Source organism: Pezoporus wallicus, unplaced genomic scaffold, assembly GCF_028554395.1.
Source record: "Pezoporus wallicus isolate ANWC-B61680 ecotype Strahan unplaced genomic scaffold, APGP_CSIRO_Pwel_v1 contig_5967, whole genome shotgun sequence".
Taxonomy (NCBI): Eukaryota; Metazoa; Chordata; class Aves; order Psittaciformes; family Psittacidae; genus Pezoporus; species Pezoporus wallicus.
Genome location: NW_026639377.1, coordinates 880,151 through 892,967, shown reverse-complemented (window position 1 = coordinate 892,967; position 12,817 = coordinate 880,151). Strand labels below are relative to the sequence as shown.

At 36.8% G+C, this 12,817-nt stretch overlaps 1 protein-coding gene across 5 annotated transcripts in view; it reads left to right on the top strand.

The window, feature by feature from the left end:
• The window catches only part of ANO3 (anoctamin 3), a 209,231-nt gene extending 204,481 nt beyond the window's left edge, over positions 1-4,750 (top strand). For all 5 annotated transcript variants that reach the window (XM_057414416.1, XM_057414415.1, XM_057414419.1 and 2 more), the window contains 4 exons: positions 438-585; positions 2,421-2,501; positions 3,324-3,429; positions 4,174-4,750. In XM_057414416.1, the coding sequence (XP_057270399.1) occupies positions 438-585; positions 2,421-2,501; positions 3,324-3,429; positions 4,174-4,356 (518 nt within the window). In that variant the 3' untranslated portion in view covers positions 4,357-4,750. The remainder of the gene's footprint in view (positions 1-437; positions 586-2,420; positions 2,502-3,323; positions 3,430-4,173) is intronic.
• Positions 4,751-12,817: the final 8,067 nt, after the last annotated feature.

Here is a 12,817-nt window from a genome sequence, read left to right as displayed (position 1 = left end):
CTTTCTAAAAAGGAATCATAATAGTTCGAATTTTGAAAACAGGCTAAATGGTATTTTAGACTTCTGATTTGTGGAACTTTAGGTCCAAAATGCTATTTGAAATACAAGGACTAAATTCACTTTTGGTTTAAAACTGAATTAAAAAAAAATAAGGAATCTCTTTCCAACATCTTGTGTTTGGCCTCTGTAACCAAGAATTGTGGTTATACCTTTGTTGCTTTAGCCATTTCTTCTCAGCAGTGTGTGTCATTCAGGTGGAGTCAGTGGTGGCAGGGGTGTGAGGACATGACTTAATCTTGATTACCTTTTCTGACCAAATAGGTCTTTCTCAATAAGAAAGGATAACTATATGACTAACAGTGGCTTAAGTGTCATTAGTATGACTTAATATGATTATAAAAATTTAATTATTTCCTTGGTTTTTCTCTTGTTTCTAGGTATCTGGTATGGGATTCTGGAAGGAATTGGAGTCCTGGCTGTCATCACCAATGCCTTTGTTATTGCCATTACTTCTGATTACATTCCACGTTTTGTCTATGCATACAAATATGGTCCCTGTACAGATCAAGGGTACAGACAAGAAAAGTAAATAGCATATTCTTTATATAGACTTGTATAATTCAGTGGAAGATCACTTTTTCAGCTTTCTGTGTTAACATACATAACATATAGCAGCAGTATTTTACCTTTTACATCTGTGCAAATCTTCACAGATGCTAAGTGCAAGTGTAATTCAGCCATTCCAGAGAGTTTGCAAACAAACTGCATGGACCTGTAAGTGGAAAATCATGTCTTCCCTTCTGAATGCAAACAACAAAGTTCAGTACGCATCGTAGCAGTTTACAGGCTTTCTCTAGATAAGGTTTTCTTTCTTTCTGTAATAGTTCTGACTGTCTGCTAACACTATGCTCCCACACACATATATGCTAAACCCTCTTTTACCCTAAGCCTTGTTCACCTTCAAACTTCCCTGCCTGTTTCTCTTCAGAAATGCTTGCAGCCAAGCACCAGCAAGATTGGCTTTGACAGTATTCAGCCTGACTTCTTATATGGTTATAATTAGGTTCAAGCAAGGTAGTTGCCTGTCTTTGCCTCATCAGGCCAGTTTCCTGCATTTCTTTTCATCAACTTACCAGTGTCTCTGAACTGTGTCCACTGTGTTCAGTCTGCATTTCCCACTGTCTGTCATGACCTTTTAATGATCTAAACAGCTCACAGTACTTATGGGCACCCTCTCCTTTATCTGGGGACCAGTGCCCTATAGGTGGTTTTAGGGGATGGTTTTGGAGGGTTCTGTTGTCTTTTTAATACAGGGTCAAGGTTACCTAAAGAAAAGGAAGCATCACTTTACTAGTGCTATAGCACATCTCACAAGCAGAACTTATCTTTAATGCACAGGAGGAATGGTAAGAGTGAAAGCATCAAGGCTTGTCCAGCAAGCCAGTACTGCTGCATTCACAGACTGTGCCCCAGTTCAAACCACAAGGGTCTGTCCATCCTTTCCTTATTGCTCCATCTGTAATGATTTGAAAGAGAGAGTTACTCTTCTTGTGCTGTCACAGGAGGAGAGAATTTAGGGGCAGAAAGGATGAGGAAGAATAGGATGAGAAAAGACCATGGCAGAAAAAACTTAGTGCTTAATGTACACTACCCATTTAATAGAGAACTATGTAATCCTATTTCTTCTTTTGCCAGTAGTTATTTGAGGTGTCACAGCAAACCTGAAGGTTCAGGAAGTATAATAGGATCCCTAATACATGTATTTTTAAATGTCCTTTGCCTTTCAAAAGGCCCTTTGTTAAACTACAGGTCAGCTTTCCAAGAAGATGGGATGTCTTATGTGTCCATGGTTTTCCAGAAACAGACATTTTTTCTTCTTCACTAATTCAATGCATTTATGTGATTTCTGCCATCAATCCTAATAATTTGTTGCCTTTAAGATGGCTGTTTGGTATATATGCACTGTTGATTTTACTGTTGGTGAAAATTCTTCTTTGATTCAACTCAATACCTGACATTTTTTGGTATATGCTGCATGACTTGGGGCAGATTCTGCCAGGGTGGTGAATAGCTCTTCTTTCTGCCTCTCACCATCTTTCTAAGTACAGTCGGTCTAATTTTGAGACATCAGAGAACACTGTAGCAACCATTTTCAGTTTATGTCTGCTGATGGATAAGAAGCAAAACCATGAAAAGTGCTGAAAGTGGATTTTTAGACAGTGTTACCCCGAAACAAGTTTCTTGTTTCTTTCCAATAAAACCTTGCTTATCTGTTTGAAATTTTAAGAATTGGTTTTGTCCTGATAAGCAAAGAAATCTGTACGCTCACAACATGTGATAGCAGGCTGTTTACAAAAAAGGATCTGTGCTGCATAACCACTTCATGAAGAATGTCTTCTCCCTATGTCTTTTCCTTTCAGATGCTTGAAAGGATATGTCAACAGCAGTTTATCAGTGTTTGATTTGAGTGAACTTGGAATGGGATACTCAGGATACTGCCGGTATGTTTTGATGCTCTCCCTTCTTGTAATACAGGCATAGATGTTAATGCAGACATGAAAGAGGAAGTCAGTGCTTAAATTACTGGCGTAACAGTTTTACTTGTAAAAGCATTGGAGTTTAAGTTGGTTCAGCATGGAACCATGTCTCAAGTGTAAACACTGTGTGGTAGGATGCAGTGCTAACAGACTGTTGTTCTGAGTTTTTCCAGGCCTCTTGCAGCCCTGTCTTTCGTGCTTCTATGAATTATTTCACTTCAAAGTTTCCCCAGTTGCCAAGAGGGTAAAAATTCTCATTTTGGTTTTCTTAAGCATTCTGAGGTCCATTAATTAAAATACACAATTAAAATTTTTTTGTGGCTCTAACCCCTTTAGAGATCCCAAACAATTATGCAAGATATATACGAAAAATTAGGCATAAAAGATAAATACAGCATTGCATGAGTGCATTCCTGGTTTCAAATTTAGTTTTGCAGTGAGGGTTAGCTTAAATTGACTAAGAAGTTTTAGAATCATGTTACATTTATGCAAACTTTGTCTGGAGAATCTCAAGCACTTAGAAGCACAGACAAGAACCAATTAGAATCAACACACTTGAACTTAACACTCCAGAGTGTCAGCTTTATAACAACAAAAGAAATTGTTTGTTCTGGAATTCTGGAAGAAAAAGGTGCTATCTTCATTTATTTTTTATTATTTGTTTGTATTGTGGACTGTTCTCCTTTTCTGTTTAATTCCTCTTGAAGTACACTTCCACTTCAGTTTCTCTCCTTGTCCAGGTTTTCAAGCACAGACTAACTTACTGGGTTTTGATTTGCTTTCCAGGTATAGAGATTACAGAGCCCCACCATGGAGTTCAACTCCATATGAATTCACTTTACAGTTCTGGCATGTCCTGGCAGCACGTCTGGCCTTCATCATAGTATTTGAGGTTAGTCATGAAAAGGAACAATTCCTTTCTACCTCCTTAAACTCTTGATTTTTTTTTTTACTTTTTTTTTTTTTACTTGTTTTTACAGTACTCCCATAAAAAAATTTGTTAGCATCATCAGCTTCTTGTTCATTACAGTCAGGAGAAAGAGGGGAAAAAAATCACCTTCCCCAAGCTGTTGTCAGACTGAACTGACAGAGCACACAGAGGCTTTTAGATTCCCTCCAAAATTATGTTTCCTTAAGTCATACATCAGGTCAGTTCTAAATCAAATCTTTAAAGTTTTATAGAAAAAGAAGTGCAACTCAGGTTTACATTAAGCACAGTTATTACCAGTTAAAATCTGTGTCAGGAAAATGTACATGATTCTAGCTTAATATAAAAACAGAAGTGTGTGTGCTAACTTTGGAGAATGTATTACAGGCTGTCCAGGAGTCTGGTTACTTTGATTACAGGCTCTAAACAAAGACTACTTGTAGGCAGTGTTACCTATTGTTATTCAGACTAGCATATCCTGCAGTCACTTCTTCATTTAGGTCACTAAAGTTTTTCTTTTCAGAAGACTTCAGCATTTTCACATTTCTGTAAAACTATAAAATATATTAAAAAAACAAAGGAGTTGATTTTTGGTCATGAATTAAACCTCAATTCCAGTTTTGCCACAAGCTTTTAGGCTCTAAAATGTGGTATTAGAAGTGAACATTTTTGCACCTTTGAAGCAATTCTTTTCATTCTTCTTTTCAGCACCTTGTTTTTGGAATAAAGTCTTTCATTGCCTACCTGATTCCAGACATGCCTAAAGACTTGTGTGACAGAATGAGGAGAGAGAAATACTTAGTCCAGGAGATGATGTATGAGGCTGAACTGGAGCATTTGCAGAGAGAAAGGAAAAAGAATGGGAAACAATATCACCATGAATGGCCTTAGTCACTACCATGCTGCAACAAAAACACTGTTTGGAAATTGAAGAGTGCAGTTACAAAATGAAGTCAGAGTCTGGCATCAGTGTATGAGATACAGTGTATATATGTTCTTCCTGAGCAGGACAGTTGCAGGCTTTGGTGGCAACTGGAAAATAGATGCTTCTGATGAACGAAATGAAAAGCCTTACCTATAACAGGTCTGCAGTGAGTCACCAACTCTGGTCAGAATTGGCACTCAGGAACGCGCAGACAGATAAAAAATTTGGACACCATGATTTAAAAAAGGCAATGAATTTTCATGCTGTTTATGAAGATACTAACAGCAAAGTGGAAATAAAAATTACCTGTCAACTTACACAGTAAGGGCATGACTAAAACAAACTTACATGATATCCACTACTTCTGATTGCTCAGCTCCATCTAGCTTCTGATTGCTCAGCTCCGTCTGTAATGCCTCTGAAGAAAAGAGCAATTGTTGCCTTTGTGACCATAACTTGATATAAATGATCTTTCAAGCTTACTGTTCTGTCAGGTTTGTCCTAGTCTCTTGTTGAGATTGTGGATGTGGTCCTACCCTAAAAAAAGGGGTCTGTGGCTGCTTAATGTATACTATGCAGTTTAAGAATTGCACATATCAGTGTCATTAATTTATCCTTCTAGTTGAAAACCAAAAATTCTAAATTCAAAGAGAAAACAGCAGCACTGAGAGAACACATTGCATTGCCCACATTGCAGCTCTGTTTGAAAATGATGTGGCTGTTCAATTGCCTTGCACTTTTGTGTGTAGAAAGGCCACCTCCACATGCTTCCAGGATGAAAGATTTGTCATTTTCATGCTCTGGTGTAGCATGCAGATGTCTACCTGTGTTACTGTTCGTTTTGACCTGTCTGGGCAATGATTCCATGACTTCACAGAATGCTAACTTGAGATGTTCTCATAACCGTGCAAATGACTTTGTCCTCAATATACGAATAACTTTATAGTATGCAAGCTTATGCAGATATATATCAGGCATACAGTATAACATTGATTTGCTTGTTCAGGGAAGGAGAAGCAGAGCATTTTATAACAATGCTCCTCTTCTTACTGTAAATGTAAATACTCCAGTAATGTGCACTACTTCTATTGGCATAAATATGTCAAAGCATGGGAGTTGGATACAGGCAGACACGTATACAGGTTGTCTATAAATGCACACGTACACACAGTGGTTACTTTTAGATTTTTTAATTATTATTTGTATGTCTTCTTACAGTTTGGGGAGGGGGGCTTTTTGGATAAAATCACTCTAGAAGGTAGATGTTCATATAAAGAATCAAATTTCAAGTTTTATGTGCATACAGCAATGTTGCTTATGGTTATAGTCACATTTTGGTAATGAAATTGCCTGTTGCCAGTGTTTCATAATATGGGAAGAGGGCAGCACATTATTTAAACAATCAGAGCAAGTGTTTAGGGTTACCTTGCAGAGAAGGGTGTGGAGAAAGGGAGTTCCAGTCATTCTGTTTCTCTTGTATAATTCTAAATAATGCTTCTCTATATTGGATGAAGAAAAATTACACTAAGAGTCAACAAAGCACAGTAACTATAAAGGCTGCAAATTTTAACTTTAGTTTTAGGGATGAGGCTGCAGCAAAATCACTGCTGATAGATATGAAAAGACCTGAAGTTTTACTACTTATAGTACTCCACTGAATCAAAAAGTGTGACTCCAATATTCACTTGACTGTATTAGCGCAATCATTTTATTATGCATATAAAATTAATTCTTAGAGTCAAGAGCGCATCAAAGCAGATAAGTAGGATATGTTGTATCCAGAGGGCATAGCATCAGACCTTAAATTCTGAAGCCATTTCACTATATTCACGAGATTTCTGGGTTAATTCCAGCTCTCTGTGACCAGACCAGGCAACTGTAGGAGTATCTACAGTACTGCACAAAGGAGGAAAGAAATTGGAAGGTCTGATCTATCCAGATATATTAGCTTTTAGTTCTGTGATAAAGGGCTGGTGAAACTCACTTCCCATATTTTGCAAAGGCTGCTTTGTTCCTTCATATTCTGGATTGTGTGTTAAGTTCCTCAGGAGTCCTTATCAGAAATAATTAATGCACTCCCCTCAGTGCTTATAGAATCACACAGGTTCTCTTGTCTCTCTTTTCATTCTGTAGATTATCAAGCACCGTTTGACAGCATTAACCATGTGTCACAGCTTCTGTTTCTGTGCCACGTAGTGATAGTACTTCAGTTCTTTAGCAGGTCACAGATGAGCTCTCTTTTTTTAATGTTTTCTCTAAAAACAAAATGCTTTGGCTGGCCCAAGGTATAAAGATACAGGATAAAATCAGGCAAAAATCAGAAATACTATTTTACGCTTCCCTGGTTTTGCTGTGGATATTAGCACATGTCAATACATACTTAGGCAAATTCCAATTGGACTTAAAAAACACATAGGAGAGAAATCCTTTTTGTAATTGGGTTTTAAATATATATGTTATTAATGATTTTCAACACTGGTGTATAGGAGTATTTCAAAGGGAAGTATGCAGGTCTGACATTGTACATTTTATGCACTGGAAAAGCACAGGAAGTTTTGGAGAAACACTGTGTGTGTTCCTTTATTTTTTGAGGACATCAGCAATGTCTGAAGGTTTTGCCACTATCTAGCTATTTGCTTAAGCTGAGAAATCTTTTTGCTAGACTTCGTTTAGTATGCTGTTTGCATTGATTGCACGTTATTTTACTGAAGTATAAAGCACACTCTGTCCTCAGGAATAATATATTTTATGAATGGTGAATGATCTTTTCAGATGCTAAATATTGTCTTTCCAAACAAATGACCAGTATGAATAGACTGTGCATGCAAGCTGCGTTTGTGACAAGCTTTAGAACTTCAGTTTGTGCAAAAAATGCTTTAGGTGATTGCAGATCTAATCTGTGACAACTTTGCTCTATGCATGCGCCCTTAGAGAGACTGCATGAGCAACTTGATATTTTGAAATACAGAAGGTTAGTCCAAAATGTCTTAATTATTCCTAACCAAGTTTTGTGTTGATTCAGACAGAGGAAATCTCCATCTCAGAAATAACAAAAAGTCTGTGTAGATTATACACATCTCATTGCTTATGACTTATTATTCTAAATTTGTGCCTAATGTGTGAGATCTGAGTTCTGGTGACTAAAAAAGTAAAAAAAGAGAATTCTGCTGCATTAACCATCCTAATGAGAGGTTCCTTCTTAGAGCTCAATGTGTGTCTCCATATAGGTGGAAGCATGAAGAACTCAGTATTCACAACTGAGTACTAACAGAATTGTCTGAAGATTGAGCACAGGCTCTCAACTTGTTATACTGTAATCCACTTTCCTTAGCAGAAACAGAGTACAGTGTTTGAGCATCGTGACAGAGTGCCAATATTTGGAAACGAGGCAAATGACGTGATGTTTACTTTTAGGTTTTTCTTTCCTAACCCTTTTTGTTAAAGAATTTATAGAGAAAATGTAGGTGAACATGGAAGTTAATATTGATGATGACAAGGCTAAAATTTCCATGGTGATGATGGATGATAAGTGATTGTTTCGTTAATATTTCTTTGGAAGTACTTACCTTAATTTGTACAAAACACCCATCAGCTGTTTTAGTGCCCTTTTCCAACACCAGCTTGACTTAAATTGTTTTCTGAGGATCAGTTTGACTCATTGTGTCCTGTGAAAAGCTCAAAAGAAAAATGTCTGGGGGGCATAGTGAAAAGAGGTTAATGGCTACCTTAATGTGTAAATTCCTGAATCTCTGAGGTTTCTTTCATAAAAAGTTCTTCAGCAGGAAAAATACCTTGGAAAACACAGCTTTAGTATGAGTGCTAGTGAGGGGAAAGGCAAGAATTTTGGTGATATTTTATTCCTAATGTACTTAATGATCAGCCCAATGTAAGTAAGTAGTGCTGTTTGTTTGCTGTGGCTTCTTCCAGTTCACACTCCAAATGGGATGGCTGCCAGAGAGAATTTCTGGAGCCATTGAGATCCAGGCATTTAGTAGGACTGCGAAGTTCTAATGCACTGATGCCATGTAGGACTGTAAACTCCTACATGGCATAATGGGCCTTATTAATTTTTTGTATTGTGTCTCAGTTCATTCATGGGCAAATTAATACATGCATATTTAGAAGCATCATATACTTTTGATTAACTAAAGATCATCCATGTCCATAAATTGAAAAGAAACTGAAAAGGTTAGTATGTAGTTAACTTGAAAGTGTCACAAATTTTCATTAAAACTGGTAAAAACTAGGGGCTTTTATAACACTGGCAATGGCCATGTCAATAAAACTTATTTTATACAGTGTCATGTTTTAAGCTGAACCCAGGACAAACAGCTAAATATAAAGTCAATAAGGTTAATGGAAAATCAAACAATTGTATTTTCTATTAAGTGTTGCACAGGAGAAAGGGAACAGTGATATCAACAATCACTTACAATACAGTAATATTTCCAGAAGCATTTTATTTTTCATAATCCTCATAAACTACTGATGTTGCTTATTTGGGGTAAAGGTTGAAACAAATACATAGCCAGCCTTTCATAATCATGTTTATTTGGTGTTAATGCTGACACTAGAATTCAAACAGAATTCCACGTTTATACACTTTTGTTGGTTTTTTCTTAGTTCAAATGCATACTTTGTCTAAAATGCATGCAATGACACTTTTGGAAAGTGTTTAAGTGAATTACAAACCTAAATTCTTGTGGTGGAAAATTTAGCAGTTTTTAAAGATCCCTCAGTCTTTTCATAGTCGACCTCCTGCTCGCAAAGCCCATGTTCTGCTGGGATAAAATGCAACAAGCCAACGTGTGGAGGCTGAGGAGGAGCAGACGAAGCAAAGGACTCCTCTGCACTTCAGCAGGTTTTTCTCCAGAACTCTGGCAGGTTCTGCAAAACAAGGGTTTGAAGATGGAGCATGACGACAGTCCTCCTAAATTCTTCTCTCTTTTTCACTCTTTACTTATACTCAGTATTTTAATAACTGATGCCTTCTTGCTGACAGTCCAATTTCCAGGGCAATTGTGTAACTGCAGAAGTTTTTACAGGCTCTTTTTGGATGTCCCTAACTGAGAAGCCAAAGCAGAAAGTGCACAAACACTAGTTTGTCTGGTGCTCTTTACAAATTGGTATGCGCTGGATGGAGTGGTGGGAGGAAGCACAGGGTCTACCGAAGTGTGCCAGTAGGCTACCCGTTTCTGGATCTGTCCTTTCAGCCCCTCTCCCAAGCGCTATGTGTTGCACTTCTTATATCCCACCCACACACATCCTAAATGTGCTACATCATCCTAGCATTTTTAAATCTACATAATTGACATTTTTTTCTCTAATACTGACATTGTCAACCACATTTACCAGAAATTTGTATAGGCATGGTTTTGGTGTAATCGTGGTAGCACAATGTTACTGTGATAGCACAATGTTACTGTGACAGCACAAAGTTACAACAGCACAACAAGGAACTGTAGAGATACCACTTTGCTGTTCCATGTTACACAGGAACTTTTAAATCTGGGAATAGGATTTAGTTTTAGAATATTAATGGCGTGTTTCCTCCTCACTGCACTGGAAATTACTTTGTGTAAGTTCTGTTCTAACTTGTTGCCATAACCTCTGTACTGTTATTTGTTCTCTGTAGTTTGCATTCTTAATTGGTGTGAGCTAGTTAGGATGCTACTTGGGGGAGAAATTATGATTAAACCAAATGTAGTCTAAAGCTAACAAGATTCTAACCACTGAGAATACGATGTTTTTTTCTGTTAATAATGAAAAAAAAAATTTGGATCACCTTGTAATTTTGTGTTCTATTTAGATGACTCAGTGTTTTGTACTGAAAAATCTTCCAAACTGTTGGCTCTGATTTTTACCTGGAGTAGTATCACTGAAATTTCAGTTATTTTAAATAGTGTCATGTAAAATCTAACTGAATATGATAGCTCAGTCATTTTTTACTTGCATAGTCCTGGTTAACTTGCAATATCATGATCGTAAGAGATTTCTTAAAATGTGTATATACTTGAAATTTATTTAATATTTAAATACAACTTGGTTTCTAAGTAAGGAATAAGAATAAAATCTCAACTATTTTTTCTATTCATAGATCCGCACTTTGTAAGTAATACTTAAAATAAGATTACAGTGCCACAGAGCGTTTCAGAGAAGTTGACTTTTATGCACTGCAAGCTAGAAGTTCCTCTGACCTGTCAGCTTTTGGTTTCTTTTGTGTTTTAAGATTACTTTCACAAGCTCTTGTGTGCCCCAGAACTAAAAGAATTCACCAAGGAAAAAGTTGTTGATCTGATTAACTATTGTAAGACACTTTTGGCATAAATTTGTCTTTGAGATGCTGTTTACTTTACCAAGGTTTACATGTACAAATGCAACTACTTACTATATCATACACATTTGAATATTGCATTTTTTTCAGTAATAAACTTGGATATCTTTGAAAGAGGTTTTTAAGCTTCATTATTCCAAATATTCAAAGTTAATTTAAAAAAAAAAAAGGGTATACACTTGAAAAGTCTTCAAGTTTGAAGACTGCAAAACAGTCTCTCAAGTACTTGAGACTTGAGTCTTCAAACCATAGTAGTGTAAGGAATTTAAGGGCTAAACTTGGCTCGGGCACCTTTAACTTTTAGCAATTACATACTATATTTACTCACTTTTCAAATTTTCAGTGATTTCTGGTCTATGGCTTTCACTTGTGACTAGCAATTTTGTAAATATAAGCTCTTCTTTTAGAATTTACACGTTCCTCATCTCTTAACCTCATTTTTTCAGCTCAACAGCTAGCTCTTCTGTGGAAGGATCGATGACTCAGGATGTAAGTGAAATTAGAAGATAAGAAGATAACTGTAAACAACACTGGTGTGAATATTTAAGCAGGATGGTAATTTTTCTGTGTTCCAGTTTTGCTAGGCCGCATCTTTGTATCTTGGTAGAAGACTGAACTAGCAATTACTGATTTTAGTTGTCATACTAATTACACATGTAGGATTTAGTAAAGCCCTTCAGAATGACTGGCTCCTTTACAAACATAGGAATCACTTGGGCTTGATGAGCAGCTTTGATTGAAACAAAACTAGCCCAGAAACAAGAAGTTAAAGAGAAATTCTCAAGGATGTTTCTTCAAAAATCTTTTGAGAGAATGCAATTCTCGCTGATTCGGAGAATACCTTTTCTGGGAAAGGACAAAAAAATCTGCAGTGAATCCAATGTTAAAATTTGTGAAAATGCTAAACTTGTGAAAAAATACAGCATGCAGAGCATAATAATACTGCAGTGAGTAAGTGCCTTGAGAAATATTTAGATTAGACTTGGTTGTTTTCACAGTTAGAAGTCTCTGCATCAGATACCCACCAACTCTACCAGTACAGAGGGCTTTTTCATCCACTGGCCAGCTATGTAGCTTCACAATGGTTGTTTTGAACCACTTTCACTGCGGAATTATTTTACATCTTTAAACATGCTAGTTATCGTCTCCTAATCTAATGTAAGCAATAATGTGTGTAGCCATGAGATATAAATGATACAATAGCATTATTTACTCAATTTTTGTATTTACCTTCTAACCATACTGAGTCTGGAAGCATGAAAGTATGCCATGTGAGGCAACAGGCTGCCAGCCAGACTCAGCTGTAAGTTTTTATGATACTATAAATGTGGGGTGAAAAGGGTGAACACAAATATTGACCTAATTCTCAGTTTGCTGACAAACTGCCCCACACAAGGATGGCAGTGTCATTTACAGACTGCACTTTCTGTTCTCTGATTGAACATCCTGGGACCATACCCAGAGGTAGGGCATGAAAACAGATGGGGGAAATAACTTCAAGGACCAGGTTGTATCATAAAGATGGTCACTGATAAAGCAAAAGCAACAGCTGGGTTCTTCAAAGCAACAGGAGCTCAATATATCCAGGAGCTCAATATATCAGCTGGGTCCATAACTAAGTAGTCTTTGGTATTCAGTCTGTTACATTGAATTACAAGCTTTGTATAAACACAAATACATTCATCCAGAAAACTACATTCAAACATATATCAAGGTGAGAGGGTGGTCTGTTGAGTTTGACTTAGAGAGGCAAATTCTAGAGAAAATCTCTCACTGGAACAGAACCTTAGTGGGCTAGGTACCTCCTTCCAAGATGTTTTATCAGACCACTGATTTTGCCTAATTGTGTGTATTTTTTTCAAAATTCAGTACTTTCAATCAGGAGGCATCATCATCAACTGTCATTTTATTTTCTTTCTTGCATAAAGGTAGTGTAGGGAACTTTCTGAGCTGAAAGGATGTTTTTCCAAGACTAACATGAATAAAGAACTATCCCGCATTTGAAGTCAAATTTGTTACTCTCTCCTATAGCTTTTACAGTAAGACGTTTCAAAGAAATCTGAGTTCTACAGGGGAAGTAAACGCAGCTCAGT